This window comes from Pistacia vera, unplaced genomic scaffold, assembly GCF_008641045.1.
Source record: "Pistacia vera cultivar Batoury unplaced genomic scaffold, PisVer_v2 Contig733, whole genome shotgun sequence".
Taxonomy (NCBI): Eukaryota; Viridiplantae; Streptophyta; class Magnoliopsida; order Sapindales; family Anacardiaceae; genus Pistacia; species Pistacia vera.
The window spans coordinates 192354-216238 of record NW_022196594.1 but is presented as its reverse complement, the minus strand read 5'-3'; the positions used below and the strand labels follow the sequence as shown (position 1 = coordinate 216238).

The 23885-nt window shown below is 38.1% G+C and overlaps 4 protein-coding genes across 6 annotated transcripts; 2 read left to right on the top strand and 2 right to left on the bottom strand.

The window, feature by feature from the left end:
- Positions 1 to 1628: 1628 nt before the first annotated feature.
- Positions 1629 to 7798, top strand: LOC116115207 (C2 domain-containing protein At1g53590-like). 3 transcript variants are annotated; one of them, XM_031401366.1, is made up of 12 exons: positions 1629 to 1989; positions 2081 to 2155; positions 2612 to 2755; positions 3125 to 3220; positions 3335 to 3466; positions 3607 to 3759; positions 3862 to 3903; positions 4053 to 4101; positions 5048 to 5140; positions 5228 to 5411; positions 6166 to 6289; positions 6422 to 7798. In XM_031401366.1, exons 1-12 carry the CDS (start codon positions 1861 to 1863, stop codon positions 7556 to 7558), a joined length of 2358 nt encoding a protein of 785 aa, XP_031257226.1. In that variant the 5' UTR covers positions 1629 to 1860; the 3' UTR covers positions 7559 to 7798. The 3 variants fall into 3 exon arrangements, with proteins under 3 accessions (XP_031257226.1, XP_031257225.1, XP_031257227.1); XM_031401365.1 differs by having other exon boundaries at positions 1630 to 1989; positions 6419 to 7798; XM_031401367.1 differs by lacking the exons at positions 1629 to 1989; positions 2081 to 2155; positions 2612 to 2755 and adding an exon at positions 2906 to 3036 and having other exon boundaries at positions 6419 to 7798.
- A 101-nt stretch (positions 7799 to 7899) lies between these two features.
- LOC116115208 (pentatricopeptide repeat-containing protein At3g14580, mitochondrial-like) lies at positions 7900 to 9789 on the bottom strand. Its single transcript, XM_031401368.1, has one exon. It carries the CDS (start codon positions 9785 to 9787, stop codon positions 8594 to 8596), a length of 1194 nt encoding a protein of 397 aa, XP_031257228.1. The 5' UTR covers positions 9788 to 9789; the 3' UTR covers positions 7900 to 8593.
- Positions 9790 to 17898: 8109 nt separating this feature from the next.
- On the bottom strand, positions 17899 to 18673 carry LOC116115219 (fasciclin-like arabinogalactan protein 13). The gene has a single exon (XM_031401378.1). It carries the CDS (start codon positions 18671 to 18673, stop codon positions 17933 to 17935), a length of 741 nt encoding a protein of 246 aa, XP_031257238.1. The 3' UTR covers positions 17899 to 17932.
- A 1746-nt stretch (positions 18674 to 20419) lies between these two features.
- Positions 20420 to 21316, top strand: LOC116115218. Its single transcript, XM_031401376.1, has one exon. The coding sequence runs from the start codon at positions 20426 to 20428 to the stop codon at positions 21185 to 21187; it is 762 nt and encodes a 253-aa protein (XP_031257236.1). The 5' UTR covers positions 20420 to 20425; the 3' UTR covers positions 21188 to 21316.
- The last annotated feature ends 2569 nt before the right edge of the window (positions 21317 to 23885 follow it).

Here is a 23885-nt window from a genome sequence, read left to right as displayed (position 1 = left end):
TTATTCGATTATTTATTAGTCCAAGTATAAAAATATATTTTTTTCTTTGTTTATTTAATTAATTAGGAATATTGATTTTTTTATATTAATTAGTAAAAATGAAAAATATTATAAATAATAGTGATATGATATTGATGATATTATAAATAAATATTAAGATTATTTAACTTTATACAATTTTATAGTATTATTTTTAATTTTTTAAGTGAGGTTAACTATTTTTTCTTTTTTTAATTTTTAATATTTGACTTTTTAGTTAATAAAAAAATTATAAAATAAAATATTTAAAAATATTTTTATTTTTTTAATAAAATATTAATAAAAAATATAATAAAACATAACAAAAGGTGAAAAAGTATCATTTTAAAACTTGATGAATAAGAAAGTATCCTTTCCTCATACTTTGTGTGTGGGAAAATATCGTTCTCCCTTTCTGATATTGACATTTGACATACAACTAGCCCTTTCACTAATTTAATATAAATAAATAATTAATTATGCGGTAGGCCTTTCATGCATGAATTGGCAACGTCAAATCTATTCATTAATTGGTTAATGTGGCAGTTTGCCCACATAATATAATACACGTAACTTACATAAATGTCACGCTACCTAGTCTTTAGCCTTTACATAAATGAGATGGATATTATCTGGCATCTTTGGAAGGATTTTACATAAATTACCATTTCAATAATCTCACATTACTGGACATGCACATACATACTTACTTACTTTTCCTTTTTGTCGGCTGGATGTCCATACATTAACATTATCCTCCTATATAATTAAGAATATATTTAAATTCCTTAATTTACGTGATAACATTACCTAAACCAACTTTGCCAAGTGGCCAACATGCATGCATGTGACCATCATCATTTTCTATTCCATTGAATACGCTTTTCCGATATTTCTCCACTACTTGAGCATTCAGATTGTAAAACCGTATAAAATTATTTAGTGGGGGTAAGGTAAATATTGCATTCCTTTAAAAGAGATTTCTGTCAGTGTCCTTGCTTCCAAATACATAGGACTAAATCCAGATCCAAGGGGTCGTACTGGTAACTACTACCTAATAGGGACGGGTGCTTGAAAATTTAAAATTTTATATACAATAATATTTCGTATTAATCTCGGTTATGAATTTTTTTTTTTTTAATTTCTATATTGTATTAAAATAAATTTCTTCAGATGTATTTCAGATATTGTAATAATTTTGTAAAAACTATTTCTTTTCACTTTTATATAAATTGTAACACGTTATCTTAACATATTCCTTTTAAAAATATTTGAATATAACTATTTTATATATATAATATATTGAAATTATTTTATTTTTAAGATAAATCATTTTTGTAAAACCAGGCAAAAGATATCCCTTCTCTCTTAGGCAACATTGTGAACCAACTTACCAAAACATAACAAGGGCCCACAACGCCACACTGACTGGACACGTATTGACACGTGTCACTAAAAGACAGTCAATTTTCCTACCTGTTGATCATTCTAACATTGTCTTTTCAATTAGTTAATTAATTAAAATAATCGTTAACTTCTTCTCTACGGTACCGTTTTCAGACAACTACCTAGGGAGGGTGGGTAATTAACCTGATAAATCTCTTAATAACTCTCCTCCTTCCGCCTCTGCTTCTTTCACTTATCTCCGTTTTAAAACAACAGGAAGACAAAACAAACAAACCCATGTCAAAATTTGTAACTGTCAAAGTGTCAGAAACAGAAATACAAATAAAACCCCTTCAGTTTAAGTTGAGTTCGGTTTGAGGAAGTTATAATTATTCTCTAAAGTTGATGATTTTGTTTCCATTATACGAAGAAATCTAAGTTTTCTGGAAACTAAAGATGTATACTTTAATGGAGGTTTCGATAATGCATCATGTGGGCATTGTCTTCTTGTTTCTTTGGTTGCTTTCTTCGTTCAATCGATGCGGTCCTATAGTTTTTTTTATTTCTTTAATTTATCTTTACTTGGTAAGTTTATTGATTTCGTTTGATTAATTTGGGTTTTAACATGTTAAGTTTATGGTGAAGTAATTGTTTTGTTTCCTTTGTGTTGTGAAAGGTTCATGAGCAATATGTTGAGAGATTGAGGAGAAAATTACAGTTTGAGGAGAGGAAGCAATCTTATCAGAGAAGGGTAATCAAATTTTCTTTCTTATTTCTTTTTGGTTTTAATTTTTTAATTTAGTAAGCATCTGGGTCCATGTTGTTACATTTGACTTTTTAGTTGTGTTTAAGGGGCATTTTGATTTATTTGAGTATCTGGGTTGAAGAGATTTTTGAGAAGGGGAAAGTGGAGAAGAAACTTTAACAAAGTTAAATATTTTGATTGAATTCTATAGAAAGGGGGTCTTGTTTTCTTTGATATTCTGAAAAAGAAGAAGATGTTGTAACTAAGGATAAAGTTTCTCTTTTAATTGGACAGAGTAAAGGTAGATTTGCTTTGCACTTTTGCGATTCTCTTCGCTGCATACCATACATATTTTAAAACAAAAATGGGTTTATTCTTGTTCTTTTTCTGATTCCTGGAAAAAAGACTTTAACTTGGATGCTCTGATGCTTTACTGGTTTATTGCTTTCTCTTTACTTTCAGGTGCTTTCGGATTCTGAAACGGTGAGATGGCTGAATCATGCTGTTGCAAATATATGGCCTATATGCTTGGAACAGATTGCTTCGCAGAAGATTTTGCTCCCAATTATACCTTGGTTTCTGGATAAGTACAAACCCTGGACCGCCGTACGAATCTCATCTCTTTCTGAATTGACCGTATCAAATTCTTTTTTAGTTATTCTTTTAGCTGTTGATTCGATTAATACAAACTGCTTTGTTATGGTCACTGTGTAAGGATGTTCTGTGATGGTGGAATGGTTGGCACAATACTAGTGTAAAAATGGCAAAAGTAAAGAATTCTTTATTGCATATTTCAGTTTTATTGAAGGATACGAAGTAGCTGTATGATTACCAAATTTTGGTAATACCATGTCCAGTACTAGGTGTGGTTGTCTGCATGTATGAACGTATGTGGAAATTTGTAACTTTTCTAGGTAGATTAAGTTTAGATCCAAAATATGAGTATACTGCTAATAACATATCTTACGTGGGCAGAAGGAAGCTGTGGTTCAGCACCTATACCTGGGCAGAAACCCACCTATGTTTACAGAAATGAGGGTTCTTCGCCATTCTAATGATGATGACCACTTGGTATGTTAAAATAAATACTACCCTAGACATCTTGGAGCATGTTTTTTTCTGTGGCGGTCCTTCAGTTTATTCTTTTAACAACCTCAGGGAGAGTTTACTGTGTGATATTGGCAGGTATTAGAGTTGGGTATGAACTTTCTCACAGCAGATGATATGAGCGCAATAATTGCTGTGAAATTGAGAAAAAGACTAGGATTTGGAATGTGGGCAAAGTTGCATGTGACAGGCATGCACGTTGAAGGGAAGGTACAGATTTTTATGTTAATTGAATGGCATTCATTCCTCTCTAAAATAAATATTGGTCAGTTGATATTGGATTTTGTTACTTTTAACTGAAGAACTATGGAATTGTTCTGACTTTAAGTGATACGACTATCCTCTTGTAGGTTTTGATTGGGGTGAAGTTTCTTCGTCAGTGGCCTTTCCTTGGCCGTTTGAGGTTATGCTTTTCTGAGCCTCCATATTTTCAGATGACTGTAAAACCTATCTTCACTCACGGGCTTGATGTTACAGAGCTTCCAGGAATTGCTGGATGGCTAGTAAGTTTAATTCACTTTTTGTAGAATGAATTTATCTGTTTTGGTTCATAAATTTCTCTCTTCCTCTTTTAATCTTGTTTGTATTGTCTTCTCTTTGATTAGGACAAGCTTCTATCCGTCGCATTTGAGCAGACACTTGTTGAGGTTACTTTCCTTTTGCACTCATTAAGTTGTCATCTTTTTTTCTTTAATCTAAAAATCAACATTTTATTTTGGGATGCAGCTATAGGTCCCAAAACCAGAAACATTTCTATCTGGATTGAATTCAGATCTTATAATTTATCTTTTTGCAGCCCAATATGCTGGTTGTAGATATGGAGAAGTTTACCTCACCACAGCCAGGTAATTAATTTACCGCAGAAATCTTCTTATAGGGTTTGTGCTATTTTTAGGAGTGGTCATTAGTTGATAACATTTCTTTTGGTCCATTATTTTCTATTGGGACATATTCCTTCATTATTTGAAGTTTAATATGGATAATGCTTCGGTAGAGTGAGGTACTTGCATTGTGAGAAGGTTTAATAAAGGGATTGCTTATGTTTCTTCTAAAATAAAAAAATAATAAAAAAATAAAGGGATTGTGTAGTGAGAGTGCATGACAAGATTCATGCATTCTGCAAAAGACCCATTGGTTCACTCTCATCTCCTTTTTAGGGCAAGAAAGAACAACAACAGAAGTAAGGATCAAAAAAGGAGACCATAGAGAGCAATCAGGCTTCTAACTGTAGATAGGCATAATAATATACCAGTGCTAAAGTGAATTTAAAATAGTAATGCATAACTATGGTATTTGGGAAGGACAAGGGAACAAAAACATGGATGTAGCACTTGTCCTCAAAAATCATTAGGAGAGTAAGTGAGGTAAAGGAAATTAACAATTACAGCATGTTCATATTAACTTTTATGTTGGCTTTTGAAAAGGGTATATAAACAAAAGATTTAGAGGGAAATCTTGATAGGTGTCCAAATCTAGTGTCTTCTCAATAGAAGACGTAAAAATAGAGTACCTGTGACGTTGAATCACAGTTTGCTGTGTTAAAATTATTCGCAGTGACTTGCAATTGCCACATGATTCTCATCAACTTAGTTCCTGATTTAAGTCATCTTTCCGTATTTGAAGAAACATGTGGATATTGACAGTTTGTTTTAGGTTCTTTTTGCATTGGAACACATTTGACAATCTGTTGTAGAATTTGTTGCCAGTTGTTCAACTTTTTTAGTACTTCACTCCTCTATTTTCTCACCGATAAGCTAAACTTTACCTCTTTGTTAATTATATGCTTTTCAGATAATTGGTTCTCTGTTGATGTGAAGGAACCTGTTGCACATGCAATTATTGAAGTTGTTGAAGCATCTGACATGAAACCATCAGATTTAAATGGTTGGGCTTTAATATTTTATGAGTCATTTCCCATCACATAGTATTCAAATCGTCGTGATTTGTTAATGATTGGAATGAATTTTTCAGGTTTGGCTGATCCCTATGTGAAGGGGCAACTTGGACAGTACAGATTCAGGACTAAGACACAAAAGAAAACTTTGACTCCAAAATGGCAAGAGGAATTTAAGGTCCCCATATGTTCATGGGATTCACCTAATGTGCTATCTATTGAAGTTCGTGACAAAGACCATTTTGTGGATGATACCCTTGGGTAATTCTCTAAACTTCCTAGTTGTCATGCCTCCTCACAACAGTTGCATCCATTGTTGGAAAAAGTGCAATGCAGTTATATTTCCAGGTTTTTGTGTATTAATAAAACATACCATCTTAACAAAGTGAATAGCTAATATGAGTAATCCTCATGCTGTAAGTGCCAACTGCTTCTCATGTTTGCACCTCAGAATAACACTATTAATAGTTACTCATCTTCTTTTTCTGTTGGAGCAACTGCTCCTAGAAAACCCTTCTCCTAGATGGCAAAGCACGGATTATACTCTAATACATGTATAGGAATGAAAGGAAGAGTTGTTGTCCCAGTCGGAACAATTGATGCATACCCGGAAGTGTTCTTTGAGATTTTAGTTTGTCCCAAAACTTAGCGATGCAAATTTATTGTACTTTGGCATGCCTGTACTCTTACGGTTTTGGTTTCAATCATTTAATAACTTTCAGGTTCCTGGCAACAGTTATCATTATCTTCTATTTGATTCACCTTAGAAATGGATGTTGATATTGATTCTGTGATTTGATTCTTGTTTTATGTTTTGGCCGTTGATGTTATGCTCCTATCCTGGTTTTCCATGCTCCTATCCTGGTTTTCCATTTTGGCTGTCGATGTTATGCTGCTATCCTAGTTTTCTGTTTTGGCTTTGTTTTCACGCTTCTGATGTAGTCATTCACTCTAAACCACGGAAAATTAGAATTCAAATGTTTTAAATGATTGATTCTTCTGCTATCTGCTGCAGTGACTGTACCATAAATATCAGTGATCTTAGGGATGGTCAGAGACACGACATGTGGATACCTCTTAAGAACATTAAAATGGGCAGGCTGCATCTCGCAATAACAGTAACTGAAGAGAGTGCAAAGGTATTTTCCTATAAGGTTTGACTGAACTACTACTGAAAATAAGATGTTGCACTACCTTATGGTGGAATACTTACATGGATCGCTGAAATGTGCAGTAAGTTTGACATGAATTTCTGGCATAAATTTTAGCAGGGGGAGAATCCTGGGCAACATCCTTGGGATGAGGAAACATTAAACAAGGAAGGAGTTCAAGATGAAGAGGAGCTAAGAAGCAAGGAAGACATACAGAACTCCTTTGCCAATGAGACTCGTGGAGGTTCCTTTTCATCTGTAACGTCAGATAAGTCACCAAAGATGGCTGATAATTTTGAACCTATAAACATTGAGGGGCAAGAGGAGTGTGGGATATGGGTTCATCACCCAGGAAGTGAAGTAGCACAGACTTGGGAGCCTAGAAAAGGGAAGAGCAGGCGCATTGATACCCAGATCGAGAGAGTGCATAATGATTCCTCTCACAGCAACAATTCAGCAGCATTTGGATCCTTGAACAATGACAGCAGCAGTACTGATGAAATTTCTGAGGGTAAAAATCCTATAAATTCAGTTCGGCGGGGCTTACGAAAGATTGGTTCTATGTTTCAAAGGAGTCCTAAAAGGGGGGATTATTCAGGCAGCATTTCAGAGCCTGTTACATCTCCACATGCTAACCTTAAAGCAGCCAATTCTAGGGATGTTGGTGTGAAGTTCATTGTAGAAGACCTTCCAGGGCCCATTTCTGGTAGCGTTCTGAAAGAAGTATGTATTAATTCAGATGGAAGTAATCCAGAAAGCCCTGAAAAGACAAGTAATCAAGAAAGCCCTGAAAGGAAGCATATGAAAGTTACGGCAAAGAGCATTCTGAAACAGGCAGAGAAGCGAGCACGCAACATAAAGCATGTACTTTCCCGAAAAGGGTCTAGAAAATCTCCAGGTGATTCAACTACAGGGACTGAACGAGAAATTTATCCGGAATCTGACTCTTCTCATGATGATTCTTTTCAATCACCCTCCATAGTTGAAAAAATACCTGAGTGGGGAAACGATGATGAGTCTTGTAATACCAAGGAGCGTATTGTTCAGACTGGTTCAAGTGATCCTGAGATGGATGCTGAGGACCAAAGGGAGAAAATGAGTGTTGAGGCTGATGAGAAGAAATGGGATAACGAGATAAGCAAATTGGATGGGAGTGGTAATGAACTCATCGTGTCTGTAACTCCAAAGCTTTCTGAGGAGGATATGAAACACACAGAAAATAAAAAATCTCGCTCAGCTGAAAATATTATCTCATAGTTGTTAGTGTTGTCAAATGCCGAGTAAATAACAGGGTGAACATTAAAATTTTGCTCTATTCTGTTCATTTGTTGATTTTCTTACTCTGTATAGCATCCAAATAGGATGGTCGGTACTAGCTTTGGAAAGTCCTGCTGCAGCTTCAGGTGTAATGTGTTCTTGTGGGTATGCTTGTATTTCATGTCAGCATTTCTGTATAGCAGTTTACAGAATACAATTACAGGACGAATTTTGGACTAATTTTGCTTTATCTCTTTAGTTTCCGCGGACATTTTGCATAAAAGGGACATTGTGCATAAAAATATTAAATCAAACAACTGTTTATTGAATGAATGCGCGTGTAGCAGGATTTAAAGAAACAATTGTTTATGCGAGAATCGTTTTAGATCCTAAACAACAATATGGCTTGAACATATAGGTAGACTTTTGATATCACCACCATTGCCAGGGGTTACAAGAGACCAGGATAAAGATCCAAGGGCAACTGATCCCTCAAATTGATTTAGCAATAACGAGATTAAGAACTAGGAATACATATGCACATTACAGTATTGAAAGATCAATCAGCCAAAATAACCATGACCAGCTACGATATTATAAGTTTCTTCCTCTTGACTGAATCATTAACCTTCATTAGCGGATTCGTTTTCTGTGGTTTCCCTGATCCAACTAGAGGTTATCAAGGAACCATGCATAGTACTGGATAAGAAGCCGCCAAATACACCAGCTATGCCTAAAATGTGAAATGGGTAGTCAAGGCCAGAAGCTCTGCTTGAAATCTTTGTTTGATGAATAAACGGTTAAAGGATCACAATTATCAGTTTAAATGTGTGATGTCAGTTCCAGGCTAAAAGTGTCAACTTGAAGATAATAATACAGGCTGAAGCATCTTCAGCTTCCTCCATTCAGTCCAATCCAGTTGACGAGTTTCAAACCTGTTTCAGCATACCATTGATTTTCCACCAACATCATTTCCTGTCCACTTTCAAGGACCACAGAAAACAAGAACCATAAATATCTACTCAACTCAATCACCTAGCTATCAACAATTTCATCTAGACAAATATTAGCATTATTCCCTGACAACACACATCGAACAATCGCCCTCCACATCCCCATTCTCGGAACAAAACCTTGTTGCACCATCTGCTTCAAAACCAAATCCACATCCTCCACTAACTTCTCACTGCAAAGTCCATGAATCAGCTTCTTGTATGAAACAAAACTAGGACTCATATGCGCACAAATCATTCGACCCAAAATTTCTTTCGCCTCCATAAACCTCTCCTTATCAAGCAATCCATACAAAACCTCTTGATAAGAGCCTGCATTTGGATAACACCCCTTAACCTTCATTCTCTCCAAAAGCTTCATCCCCTCCTCAACCTTGCCTTGCTTCCTAAGCCCCGAAATCAATATGTTAAACGTGATCGTATCCGCATCAATTCCCTCTCTTTCCATCCTTTCAAGCAACCCAAATGCCTCCTCAAGCTTCCCCTTCTCACATAAACCATGCATCAAAGTCGAAAATGTCCTCACATTCGGCCTACAATTCTGCTTAGGAAATTCATCAAGCACATAAAACGCGGCCTCCAAATTCCCATTTTCACACAACCCTTTAACAAGAATATTAAGACAACATTCATCAATCTCAATACCAAGCCTATTTGCACTCAAATAAATCTCATGAATTTCATCAAACAGTTTGTTTGCAACAAGCAAATTCAGCACAAAATTAAAAGTTTTAACACTCGGCCAACACTTATAACCATTTGGCATGTCAAATAGGGTGTCAATAGCTTTCTTAATTCTCCCAGCTTGATTCCCATAAATCTTGACGACATTATAGAAAAACTCATCGGATAAACGACAGCTGCGTTCAACTTTGATTCTTTGCATAATGTGTTCAATGGCATCAAAGCTTTTGGCTTGAGCGAGGTGGTTGATGACGAGAGTGAAAAGAGCTTCATTGGGTTTATAGTCTTTTCTCTGAGAGTACTGGTTTAGGACTGAGATTATGGAGGTGGGTTCTTTGAGATTGGAGAAAATTTTCAAGACTTCGTTTGGTGATAACCAGTCTTTGTGGTTGAGTTTGTAGAGATTGTGAGAATCTTGATGGGGTGTTGAAGAGAAAGAAGAAAAAGAAGAAGGAAGAAGATGAAGAGTTGGTTTACGAAAGATTGATTGATGAAGTTTCTTAGAAGCAGCAAAAACTGAACGTGAAATCATAGTTTTGGTGGNGAAATTAAAACACGTTACATCTATAGCAAGGCGACGTCAGCACGTCATTCTCTGCTATTATCATGCCCATTAAAACAAGAATGAAAATTTTGCACAAAAAGTCATTTGTATCTTTTGCAAATTTTAAGAAGGCTATAAAGTGACGCGCCTGAGCGCCGAGGGAGAGGTAGGCATGGCGCTTCACTCCAAAAATCCCACATCGAGCTTATAAAGGGTTCGGAACCCCTGTTACAAGTGGTATCAAACCAACGTATCCTCAACCCGACGCCCAAAAGAGAGGTAGCCAGGGTGCTCCACTCCAAAAATCTTACATTAGACAGGAAGGGGGTTCTTGAAAATGTGAGATCCTTCACATTCTCTTCCATTCAATCCTGCGACGATAGACATGCCTTTTGGATTAAGGCTCAGCCCGCAACACTGTTCAATAATATTGTTCATTAATTTTTAGTTAAAAGAATATTCGGACGAAATTACGTTCAATATTCACAAGTGATGCGGAAATTTTAACTTCATCGTTAATTTTTACAGTAATTGTATACTGCTGATTACCAACCACATAATATTATTAGTGATAATTGAAAAAAATAGGATGCTTTGTGTCCGGTACTCTTGCAGATTGCAACCCCTGTTTGGTCGTTTCAGAATAGAGTTTGCTCGATGCCTAAAACAAAGGAAATTAATTTCACATTTATGTCACACTATAAAGAATTAGGAACTAATGAGAACTTCTAAGTAGATGTTCTAGTGTGAAGAGTGACGCTGTGAACATATCCATGGAAGGTTAAAACTCTTGCACTTATGGGGCGTAGGCCTCCCAAAAGGTAACGGAGGCGTGCAAAGGTTTCCTCAAGCCGGACGGAGATTGGCCCTCGAGTGCAAAGGCATAAGGGAGCTTGACTGCAAGACCCACCTGTCAAGCAGGGACGAAAGTCAGCCTTAGTGATTCAACGCTCAAGAAGGACTCCAAAAGATGTTGATCGTAAATGAGAAGATTGGTTACGGAGAAAAAAGAAGATGGATTCATATTCACATACATGAGAATTATATAGGAACAAGAATAATCTTGAATTACTTTTTGAAAAAATGGAAATAGATTTCTTTGAATTACTAAGACTATTCCAATTCAAATTAAAATACTCGTGCAGAAAGAACCATAATAAATGTAAAGAAGAGGCATCTTTTACCCAGTATCGGAGAATTTGAACCAAGATTTCTGAGCGAATGGGGTGGGGTATTAGTACATCTAAGACATAATTTAAATGTGAGAATTTGTCCTCCAAAAAAAGGAAATATTGAATGAATTGATTGGAAATTATGAGATTTTGCTATTAATATCACTTTTTAAATAGAGTAAATGACATGTCCCACCTAAGGTTTCACGAATCTACAAGTTCTCACCCCTGGTTTCATAAATTCCAGATTTTCATTCTTAAATCAGTACTTTTAGTGAATTTTGGGCTCTGATACAGTATAGTGAATGCTATTACCAAACTACCCTTGACTAATAAATTAATAAATTACTTTTTAACCCCCACATTAGTAGAATTAGAAAATAACCCATATTATTTTCAAATGTATTTCAATAACACCCTTGGCATAGTTTAGAGCAGATTCCAACCAGTATTCTCACCGGAAACGACTGGAGTCACCACCCTTAGCCCATCCTCACAAGCCTCAAGCCGACTGTCCATTTGACTGGATTTTGGCCATTCCCGCAACCATTTCCACGCCATGCGCGACTTCCTTTTCAGTCGATTTGGCCCTTTTTTGGAGCCTGCAACCTTCCCCAACACCACCCACAACACCGTTGTCCATCCACCACCAGAACCTCACCCTCTTCCCCTACGAACTCATCCGCCATTCGCTGGCCACTGCCAGTTTTCTTTCGTACAACAAGTGATTGTCCCAAGCCAAATTTCGTTTGATTTCGACGGCCTTAACCCCTCCCACCACCACCCTTGGCTCACCGGCATCCCCTCTCCAAAACTCTCATCATCCCCGACCACGGTATCCCGCTGTTCACCGGCTACACAACGACGATTCATTTCGTTTGATTGTTTTTTTCTAGGTTTTTTCTTTTGATTTGTTGATTGATTGTTTGGTTCTATGAGGAAGTCTGATTGTTTGGTTAAGGGTGATGAATTTTGTTGATTTGGGTGAGAAATCTGATAGGGATCCACAAAATACCATCAGCAACAGCGACAACAATGGTGGTGAGTTGAGAGAGGGTGCTTGTGAGAGAAATTTGAGATGTGGAGGATTATTTTGAAATTTTTATTTATATTTCAAATTTAATCCAACACAAATGACCACTTTACTCTATCACCAGTATATTAAAAACAAAATTATTAATTTAAGGGTGAGAATCTGAAATTTATGAAACTAGGGGTGGGAACTTGTAGATTCACTAAAACCTTGGGCGGGAACATGGTTTACTCTTTTAAAAATTAATGCATGTTTCAATGGAGAGCTGTGAGCTTGTGATAGTAATTCTTATCTTATATCAAATATTAACATTTCGAAGAAAGAAGATCCAGTCCAACTAACTTTAATGGAGAGGTGTGATATTTACGCATTAGCGTATATGTATAATGCTTCACTTTGCGATTAAATTGTTGTTGTATTTGTGTTGGAGCAATTCAGCTTCATAAAATTGTTATTTATTGGTTTTCACTTGATTAAATTTGTTGTACCTAAAAAGTCACACTGATGTCAGCTTAATAAGTGCCTAAAAGACAAAGTGTACTACCTATCAAGCCCATACCGCCTCAAAGATATTTTATACCAACTTTATCTCATTTTCAGATAAGAATAAATGAAAGCTCTCCATGTGTCAAGGCAACTTGCAAAAGCACTCATTACATTAACCTCAAAGGTGTATAAATGGGCACCTCTCTTCATAAAAAAAGAGGCTAGGCATACGAGAGTTAGGCACATGAGAGCTTATTTTTCTCTATAAACAAAGTATTTCTCCATCTTTGTATATCTTACAGGCAATATCATGGAAATAGTCAGGGAATAATAAAATAACAATGGATGTAGGATTCGCTTTAAGCATCCGAACTACTATAAAAATCACTCTTGTCTATCTATTATTTATGTTTCTGCAAACATATATAATCTCAGCACCATATTTAAATCTCATGAATCTATCATGTGTAATTTTTAAAACTCTCTTAGCACTTTGCACGTGCGAGTCGTTAGTATTACAATCAAGCATCAATAGTTTGGTGGCCCATACAGGTCTCGAACCTGCATCCAAGCTCCCTGATCGTGTGGCCAGACCACAGATCGCACGCATCAAAGCTTTCCGATTGTGTGGCCAAATCGTAGATCGCATGTATCAGAGATCTGAAATCACGCGGCTAGATCGCAAATCGCACGCATTAGAGCTCTCAAATTTTCAGCTTAAGATCGCTGATCTTTAGCTTCAAATTCCGTGGCCAGATCACAGATCGCACACATCAGAGCTCTCAGATGGCGTGGTTACATTACAGATTGCACGCATTAGAGCTCTTAGATGACGTGGTCAGATCGCAGATTGCACGCATTAGAGCTCTTATATCATGTGACCAAATCGCAGATCGCACACATAAGAGCTCTCAGATCGCGTGGCCAGATCGTACACATCAGGCCTCTCAGATGGCAAGGTCAGATCGCACGCATCAGAGCTATCAGATCGCAGATCCCACACATTAGAGCTCTTAGATAGCATGGCCAAATCGCAGATCGCACGCAATAGAACTCTCAGATCGCGTGGCCAGATCGCAGATCGCACACATCAAAGCTCTCAGATGGCGTGATCAGATCGCACGCATCAAAGTTCTCGGATCGCGTGGCTAGATAGCAGATCGCACGCATAAAAGCTCTCAGGTGGTGTGGTTAGATCGCATATCACACACATCAGAGCTCTCAGACTCACATGCATCAGAGCTCTCAGATGGCGTGGTTAGATCACAGATCGCACGCATTAGAGCTCTCAGATAGCGTGGCCATATCGCAGATCGCACGCATCAACGCTCTCTGATAGCATGATCAGATCGCAGGCTTCAGAGCTCTAGGATTGCGTGGCCAGTTCGCAGATCACACACTCAGATCGCGCGTTCAAGATCGAAAAGATCACGTGCTCAGATTGCTCAGATCTCTAGCTCTCAAATGGCATGATCAGATCGCACACATTAGAGCTATTGGATCGCGTGGCCAGACCACAGATCGCACGCATCAGAGCTCTCAGATGGCATGATCAGATTACACGCATCAGAGCTCTCGAATCGCGTGACCAGATCGTAGATCACACGCTCAGATCGTAAGTTCAAGATCGCTGAGATCATGCGCTTAGATAGCTCAGATCTCTAGCTTTTAGATGGCGTGATTAGATCGCACGCATCAGAGCTCTTAGATGGCGTGATCAAATCTCACACAACAGAGCTCTTAGATAGCGTGATCAAATCTCACACATCAGAGCTCTCGGATTGTGTGGCCAGATCGCAGATCTCATGCTCAGATCGCGCGTTCAAGATCGTTGAAATCATGTGCTAAGATCACTCAGATCTCTAACTCTTAGATGGCGTGTCAGATCATAGATCGCACGCATCAGAGCTCTCAGATGGTGTGGTCAGATCGTAGATCACACGCATCAGAGCTCTCAAATCGCATGTATCAGAGCTCTCAGATCGCTCGGCCAGATCGTAGATCGCACGCATCAAAGCTCTCAGATGGTGTGGTCAGATCACACGCATCAGAGCTCTTAGATCGCGTGGTCAGAGCTCTCAGATGGCGTGGCTAGATCACAGATCACAAGCATCAGATTTCTTAGATCGCGTGTATTAGAGCTCTCAAATCGCGTGTCCAGATCCATATCGCACTCATCAGAGCTCTTAGATGGCATGATCAGATCGCAGGCATCAGAGCTCTTGGATCGCGTGACCAGTTCGCAGATTTCACGCTCAGATCGCGCGTTCAAGATCATTAAGATCACACGCTCAGATCTCTAACTCTCAGATGGCATGATTAGATCACACGCATTAAAGCTCTTAGATGGCATGATTAGATCTCACACATCAGAGCTCTCAGATTGCTTGGCTAGATCGCAGATCGCGCGTTCAAGATCATTGAGATCATGTACCTTGAGCACTCAGATCTCTAGCTCTTAGATGGCGTGGTTAGATCATAGATCGCACGCATTAGAGCTCTCAAATGGAGTGGTCAGATCGTAGATCGCGCGTATCAAAACTCTCAGATCGCGTGGCCAGATCACAGATTGCACGCATCAGAGCTCTTAGATGGCTTGGTCAGATCGCAGATCGCATGCATCAGAGCTCTCAGATTGTATGGTCAGAGCTCTGACCGCACGTATCAAAGCTCTCAGATGGTGTGGCCAGATCGACCAGATCATAGATCGCACACATCAAAGCCATCAGATGGTGATCAGATCGCAAACATCAGGGCTCTCAGATCGTGTCGCCAGTTCGTAGATCACACGCTCAGATCTCGTGTTCAAGATCGCTGAGATCACGCACTCAGATCTCTAGCTCTCAGATGGTGTGATCGGATCGCACGCATTAGAGCTTTCAGATCGCGTGGCCAGATCGCAAATCGCACACATTAGAGCTCTCAGATGATGTGATCAGATTACACGCATCAGTGTACTCGGATCGCGTGGCTAGATTGCAAGTCGCTTGTTCAAGATCGTTAAGATCACGCGCTCAGATCGCTCAGATCTCTAGCTCTCTGATGGCATGATTAGATTGCACGCATTAGAGCTCTTGTATCGCATGGCCAGATTGCAGATCGCACGCTCATATCATCCAGATCGCGCGTTCAAGATCATTGAGATCACGCGTTCAAATAATTTAGATCGCGCTTCTGAGTGGCTAGATTGCACTTTCGAGTGCTTAGATCGCTGATCTCGAGTTCTCAGATCAAGCTTCGCGCTTTCTGATCGAACTCATTGTGTTCAAGCTTTGCGCTTTCTAATCGAACTCCTTCTGTTCTCATATCAAGTTTCAAGCTTTCTGATAGAACTTTTTCTGTTCTCAGATCAAGCTCTGTGCTTTCTAATTGAACTTCTTATGTTCTCAGATCAAGCTCCATGCTTTTTGATAGAACTTCTTGTGTTCTCAAATCGAACTCTTTATGCTCTCTGATCGAGCTCTTTATGATCTCAAATTGAGCTCTTTATGCTATCTGATCGAGCTCCTTAAACTCTCTGATTGGGCTCATAAGCTCACTCGTTTGCTTAAGATCGTGTGCATCAAATCGTTTAGATCGCAGGCCTCAGACTCTCAGGTCGAGCCCCTATCATATCGCAATCAGCTTCTAGCTCTCAAATCGTCAGCTCTTAGTTATGAGATTGCAAATAGCCTCAGGTCAGTTCTCAGCTCTCAGATCACGATCAGTTCTTAGTTCTTGGATTGCGACCAGCTGCAAGCGTTAGAAAAAATGCCTAGAAAACTGAAAATAGCACAAAAACATGTCGAAACGATGGATTTTGGCCCCGAAAATGGTCCCAGCTAGGTTTTCCCGTTATGATGACATAGAGCTCGGAATGAGCTTTTTGTGGATATCTTATGGGCTCCAAAAATCCTTCCGAATCAAAAGTTATGGTTGTTTTAAGTTGGCTTCTCCGTTTAAGGCCTCTAAGTCGTGAATTTAGGCTTTTGACGTCAGCTCTCTCCAGGAATTCATTTATTGGACATTTCATGTCAATTATCAGATCGCGCATAGCTTCGGATCGCTCCAAGCGCTCAGGTCGCAGCACTCAAATCGTAGTCCTAGCTCTTAGTACCCGATCGCGCCAGACATAATTTGAGCTCTTCAGTTTGAGACTATAGCCTATAGTGCGACAGCTATTCAGATCTAAGACATGAGTTTTTGAAGCGTGATTACGCACTCTAAAAACAGGGGAGAGGGGGGGGGGGGGGGGGGGGGGGGGGGTTTCTGTTGTGCTTAAAGGTCACACCGATGTCAGCTCAACAAGTGCCTAAAAGACAAAGTGTGCTAGCTGTTAAGCCCATATCGCCTCAAAGATATTTTATACCAACCCTATCACATTTTAAAATAAGGATGACCGAGAGCTCTCCATGTGTCAAGGCAACTTGCAAAAGCACTCATTATATTAATCTCAAAGGTGTATAAATAAGCACCTCTCTCCGTAAAAGAGAAGGTCGGGCATATGAGAGTTAGGCATTTGGGAGCTTATTTTTCTCTGTAAACAAAATATTTCTTCATTTTTATACGCCTTATAGGCAATATCATGGAAATAGTCAGGGAATAATCAAATAACAGTGGATGTAGGATTCGCTTTAAGCATCTGAACCACTATAAAAATGCTTCTTGTCTATCTATTATTTTTGTTTTTGCAAACATATATAATCTCAACACCATATTCAAATCGATTGAATCCATCACGTGTAATTTCTAAAACTCTTTTAGTACTTTGCACGTGCGAGTCGTTGATGTCAAAATCAAACATCAACAAAATTAATAAAGAGCACGGAATTAGTTTTCTATAACACAAATAATGAATAATACGAATGAGGATTGACAGTGTTACTAATAATTCTGATCTATCTAGCACGTGAGCAGTTGCAACTACTCCTGAGATTCTTTATCGGGGCCAAAATTATGAAGAAACTAGAAAAAGAAATGATAATGGGATGAATATTGTGTTTTTGGCCCCACGATTTTAATTTTTAACTCCATATCAATGAGGTTGATGATCGGAAATAAGACAATTTTTTTTTTATAATATGATAAATTTGAAAAAGAAAATAAATTAAGGTTACGGTATAGCCTAGAAAAAAAATTATTTCTCCATCTATAATCTAATTACTTGACACGAGAACGAGATGCATTCGAGAGGGTTTTATATTTCCTAAATAAGTTAATAATCAACTATATTTGGATCGTATTCATATTATAGCAAGAGATGATCCAAGGCGCTGAAAATACATAATATGAATTATGAAACTCATATTATAAAAATCATACAATTTAAAACAAAACAGAAATACAAATAATAACATAGGTAGCTACAGCCCATAATCTTTAAAAAAAAAAATAAATAACGAATGAAAATATTAAAACGTCGGCAACAATTTCAAAGCCTTATCTTCAGTCTCTCACTTATGCTCAGGATACAACACCCACGCAAAATAATGCCAGACCAGCAACCAACCCTAATCCCATATTAATTCTCCCGCTAGAACCACTATTGTCTTCAGATGTAGGTCCATCGGCTGCTGCCCTCGTCGTGTTTGAGCTGCTTGAAGGTGTTTTTGAAGACGGGACTGGAGCTGCAGATGGAGGCTTAACTCCAAACAGTGCATTAGGCAACAAAACCTGGTCCACTTGGTAAACGGCCAATGGAGACTCTTGCCTTAAAGCATTGTTAACCTGTGTCTCAACAAGCCCAGTTGACACATTCACTTGGTTCGCCCGCCCGGTGAAGTTTAGCCCCCAGGATCCACCGTCTGAGCTAGAGGCCTGAGTCCTAACCGGGTTGCTTACCAATAAAAGATCGTTCAACTTGTAAAATACCGGTAGTATATGATATTGAACAAGCTGTACTTGTTCCTGGTCATTGAGTTGGTTGAGGCTACCGGCTTTGAGGTTGTTGAAGGCGTTATCGGTAGGGGCGAAGACGGTCATGCCTTGGTTGGAGTTGTTTATTTGATTTTCAATTTGGTTTGCAGCTTGGGTTGAGGTTAAGAGTTTAATGAAAGTGGTGAATTGGCCACCTTTGTCGAGAATACCAGTGATGTTGATGGGGCCAGCGGGGGCGGGGGCGGGGGCAGATTGAGCTTGGATTAGAGGAGAGAGAAGGAGGAGAATGAGAGGTGTTAGGGTTAGGAGAGGAGCAGAGAATGCCATGGTGAAGTGAAGGAAGTGTTGATGATTGTTGTGTGCAGTGGAGAATGGAGTGGGATTTTATGGGATAAGTTAAGATGTGGGGGTGAGACTTCGTTGCTGGAATGAGCTGGCTATAGTCTATAGTCTTAAGTCAAGACAAAACTTTTTTTAATAATATATATGATTAATGCAAGAGCTTACTTCAAGAAAAAAGAAAACGAAGTTAGCAAGTTTATTTCTATGGTTTTTTCTTCCTTGAATAATCCATTTTTTTTTTTTTTATACTGGTGGCTAGCCGTCCTCATCTGGCAATACTAGAATTGAATAATGCCATATAACGTGGATTAAATAAACATTTGAAGTAACGTATTGCCCAATTTCTAATTTTTTAGAGTGTTGGTAATTTTTGTTAAGCAAAAGGTAACCCAATATTATTAGCTAATTGCCAAATGTGAATAAAAGACATATTTCAATTAATAATTTCCTGCTTCAATTAATTAGAGATGTAACAGTAGACATTTCCCCTTGTTTTCATTACAAGGCCATTGTGTTATAATTTAATTAGAGTTTTGAATGATGAACAAAAGGAATAATGTACTAGTAGTGTGAGTTTGGCAGGCTGGCATGACATGTCATGTTGGAATGAATTGGATAACACCTACAAGTATCAATTATAAAAGAAATACCAAATACCAATCATGCTTCTGTGGGCCCCATTTTGTACATTTTATTCCTCTATTTCTTTAATTTTCTTAGCACCGACACTGAGTTTTCATATTCAAGTTTTGATCATAAAATTGACTAATTAACGGCCAGATGAAGTCATCTGTTATTGTTGCTCTATCAAATCATCCGCCCCTTCTACAACGTTCATCATTTTTTAATTAACGCTATGATAAATGATTCTAACGAGGGATTTGATACAATATTTAAGCTTGTTCTGAAGGTCTTAAAAGGCACACAGCCCAGTCCAGTATGTTGGTCAAAATCAGCTCTTGGGTTGATGGGCCCATACTTCTTGGGCCATAAACACACTTTACATTACATAAGCCTTTACGTTATGACTCAGCAATCCTTTTGGGAGGTTTTACTTTTTGTTGGAAATCTCAAAATTTATAAGATAATATATATTTACGTATGTATCATTTTAGATGGAACTTAACATTGTCTATACTATATCACTGTCAAAAATAATAGAAGCTGACATTCACATATTATTGAATCCAAAGTAAAGTAAACCTTCAGTTTTAATATTAAAATTATAAACTTTTAATTATATATTTAAATTAATACGGTAAGGAGTAGTAAATGAGAAGTTATCATTTATTTTATTTACATTATTTTTTATTGATCTAAAGTTTTAATTTTGTATTAGAAAGAGACATCATGAATTTATATAGTGTTTTAAGATATAAGGTATCCAAATCTAACTCAAAGATTTGAAGTTGTGGGGTGTGTCGAATTTGTTTTTAATATATTAATTAATCAATTAAAATGAATGATAATAACAAATGTAAGGAAGATCTTAAAAGAAGCAGAAAATTTTTGTCGTTGTGAACCCTCCGTTGAGATCTCTCCACGTAGGCACATGGAACCGACCCCACCATCCAATTTTGCGATTCTGAAACTTCGCCCATCGTTTTGCCTTTTGCCTATAGCCTTTGCTGCTGTTTTGTATTTCCCCCAAAATCAAAAGCCACCGCCCACCGTTTCCTTGATGCAAACACATCTAAAATCTCAATCTCAATCTCTTCGTTCCTGGAGTTGTGGTGGATGGCAAGAACCAACAAGTACACCTCCATCAACTTCAATCACGTTCTCGAAAAAAATCTCTCTCCCGCCACCTCCGCCACCAACTCAACTAGACAACCTTCCTCTTCCTCTTCTTATTCTTCGATCGCTTCTTCAAACACTTGTAACAAAGCTCTGTTACCTTCCTCCAGAAGCCATGGCCGCATGCTTGTTCTTACCAAACCCACTCCCAAACCCGTGACCTCATTGTTGCCTTCACCTCCTTCGTCGCACCAACAACTACAGACTTCGCCTTCTCAAATTCCTGATCCACCACGGACGGATTCAGGTTCTGACCCCATTTCGCTGCGACCTCTAGGACGAACCGGTACGGGTTCAGAGTCTTTCACGCCTGTTCTTGTTCCGGAGAAGGAGAAGGAAGCTAGTTCGGTTATTGTATCACCCAAACCGAACAAGTTTGTGCCACCGCATCTTAGGCCGGGTTTTGCGGGCAAGGAGGAGAGGCCCACGCCGGAGGTTGTGCGGGCGAGGGAGTCGGGTCAAAAGCATTTTGGATCTCCAGGTCGGTATGTTGATGATGGGCGGCCCAAGTCAGGTGGATATGAGAGGACGAGGAGAGGTGGCGAGTCGGATCTGGGTTTGCTGAATCGACCCACATCGAGTGGGAATCGACGTAGTTATACTGAACCATGGTATTTTTTTTTTTTTTTTTGGTTGGCTTGTGTTGCATTTGGATTATATTATTTATTTGTATATCGTTTTTCATTAATGTTTTATTGTTGAGATTTCACCTTTTACTTCGTTGTTGAATAATATGGGCTTTCGTGTGTGATTGATAATGGTTTATTAGATGCTACACGATCTTTATAAATTTGTAGGTTTTGTATCTTTAGGCATTCATGTGTCGTTTTATTTTGTATTTGTTAAAGTATTGATCTCTGTTGCGCATTTATGAATAGTCTTAGTCTAGACTACTTTTCCTTGGCTTATCTTTGAATGTTGCTAACATTTTCATCTTGCAGATGCATTTATTGATTATTATATTATCATTCATCCTTATCAATATCCCATTAGTTGGAATTTTATTGAACTTGTTATTCATGGGGTACTAGAAACTTACATACTTTGTGATGTTGTTTACATACTTAATATGTTTTAGTTAGTAAGCCGATTGAAAGCGAGCTTGAATGTTGCTTTAGAAGATGGTCGTCCAAAATCTAACTTTGGGATCCTAGGTTATGTTCACAATTAAATTTTGGAGTTTTTAAGGCTTAAAGTGGGATCCATATTTCAGATCAGTTTCGCTGTTCTAATATATTGCCATACGCAGTATATATGTTGTCCGTGACAATATGTAGAAAGCAGGATTTGTATGGTTTGAATTTTTTAAGGGAAACTTGCGTTATATTTTTACAAATTACAATCTTATCTTGATAAGCTGTGGAAATTAAGAGTCATTCCATGCTACTACTTTTTGTGGGTCCGTAGACATGGGCATGGTTTCAGTCTCAAAAACCTAAGCACAAGAAGACTCCTCTAAATATATATGTTTGTATAATTATTTTCTAACATATTATATCAACTGTTGTTGCTTGTGTGTGTATTTTGAAGTGCAATAGGAAGTGAAATGTGTATCAAGCTTGTTATTAATAATTTTCCCTTAACAAAAATTTTCAATAGTAATACACTATATTAGTCAAATGGAAGCAAATTTTAATTATATGATTGTTTTGTTTTACATCTAAGGTAGCAATGATTCAGTTTTCATGGTATTTGTACTCCTAGTTATTGAATATGCATAAAGGGGGGAAATCTTGTTGATGATTAGGATATTGCTTCAGATGATGAAATTATGTTACGTTTTGATTGAAGAATGTTTTGGATGGTTTTGTCGAAAACCTGTACATCATATTTTTGCCTTTCTATTTCATATTATCATGGGGTTGTTGGGCCTGAGATGTTTTTTTTTTTTCAAGTCATAAAATCTTGAACGAGTCTCCTACTTACTTCATTAGTATCTTTGCATATCATGTAATAACTCATGCACAAAGCTCTTATATAGGGTCCACTTGCTGATTTTTCACCAATTTGCATATTTGTTCTACCCAAGCCCATGAAAGACCCATGGCCCAACCCAAATTGTTGAGTTATTAGAGTGGGTTCTTATCAATTGGTATCAGAACATGATCTTGCGCCTATGTGGTAGCGCACGTGTGGCAAGCTGACCCGTGGCAGGCTAACCTTGGGCCCAGGCTGCTACCTCGAGAAAGGGCATGGAGGCTCGAGGGAAAGGGGATCCGCGTAGTCACACAAGGTAAAGAGGCCGACGTTGACGTCGGTTGCGAAAGCGTGATAGAATGTTAGGATCCCACATTGAAAGGGAAAAGGGTGGCATGTGAGTTATAAAAGCTTGGACACCCTCCTTAGCAAGCCGGTTTTCCAAGGAGAGCTCTACCAAGCCTATAAAGACCTATGGTCTAGTCCAATTGTTGAGTTATTGGAGTGGGTTCCTATTAGTATGTATCATACTATCTGTTTTGGGCAATGTTTCAGTATTATTCTTTCTTTGTTTTCTTTGGTGTCCGTAAAATAATACAAAAAGGGTAGAATGGACAATACAAATTGAAAGGGTTCATTATTCAAATTGTAGGAAATCTCTGAATCAAGTGCTTTTTCTTGTTACAATGCTAATTCTGGATGTGTTGTTACTGCTGTATGATTCTTGCAATTCCCATGTTAAACCTGATATAACAAAGTGTCTTGCCGGGATGAGAAGGCATTATCTCTGCAGTGGAAGCAGTTTCTGTTGCCATTTTATGCTATGTGAAGTTAGATTCAATTTTGGTTACTTAGTTTTGGATTGCCTTTTTCAATTGGACAATGGAATCTTGTGTATCACTGTTAACCCTTTTTTTTCTTTTTGTCTCCAGATTCTTGGAAGGGAATCTCTTTCCTGAGAATGGATGTGAACTTTCCTGAAACATTGATGGGTTCTTTACTGTGATCAGATACGTCCTTTGATAGTCTGAATTGCAGGGCTTTTTGGGAAGATCAGTCAAATTTCAATTAATGGAAAACTAGGTGGAAGTTGTTGGGACTTCTAATTCCAATGATGGAATTAGATCTAAGTTTGTAATTTTGTGATGAACGAGAGGGTCTGAAGATCCCAGTCCCATTCATTACTTGGTAGTTGGCTCTTCTTTATTGTTTAAACAGACCACAGTACCTGCGGAAGCTAGAAATAGTTGTGGATTTTTATGTGTAATTGTTATGAGGGGGAGCATTGTGCACTGCTTATTAATGTGCAAGGCTGTACTTTAGATATTACTTATGTTTCACCTATTTCTGTCAATTGTGTCTTTAATTTTATTAATGGATTTTATTCCCACGTTTTCTACCTCCTTTGTACGTTGACTATGAAATATCTCAAGGACTTGCAGTAACATGACAATGAGACAACTCTCATATGCAACTGTATAAA

Excerpts from the sequence above, each read along its gene's own strand:
- LOC116115207 (XM_031401365.1), top strand. The coding sequence starts at position 1,861 with ATGTATACTTTAATGGAGGTTTCGATAATGCATCATGTGGGCATTGTC. Across the intron at positions 2,756-3,124 it reads AGTACAAACCCTGGACCGCC|AAGGAAGCTGTGGTTCAGCA; the intron begins GTACGAATCTCA and ends TTACGTGGGCAG. Across the intron at positions 4,102-5,047 it reads GTTTACCTCACCACAGCCAG|ATAATTGGTTCTCTGTTGAT; the intron begins GTAATTAATTTA and ends TATGCTTTTCAG.
- LOC116115208 (XM_031401368.1), bottom strand. The coding sequence starts at position 9,787 with ATGATTTCACGTTCAGTTTTTGCTGCTTCTAAGAAACTTCATCAATCA.
- LOC116115219 (XM_031401378.1), bottom strand. The coding sequence starts at position 18,673 with ATGGCATTCTCTGCTCCTCTCCTAACCCTAACACCTCTCATTCTCCTC.
- LOC116115218 (XM_031401376.1), top strand. The coding sequence starts at position 20,426 with ATGGCAAGAACCAACAAGTACACCTCCATCAACTTCAATCACGTTCTC.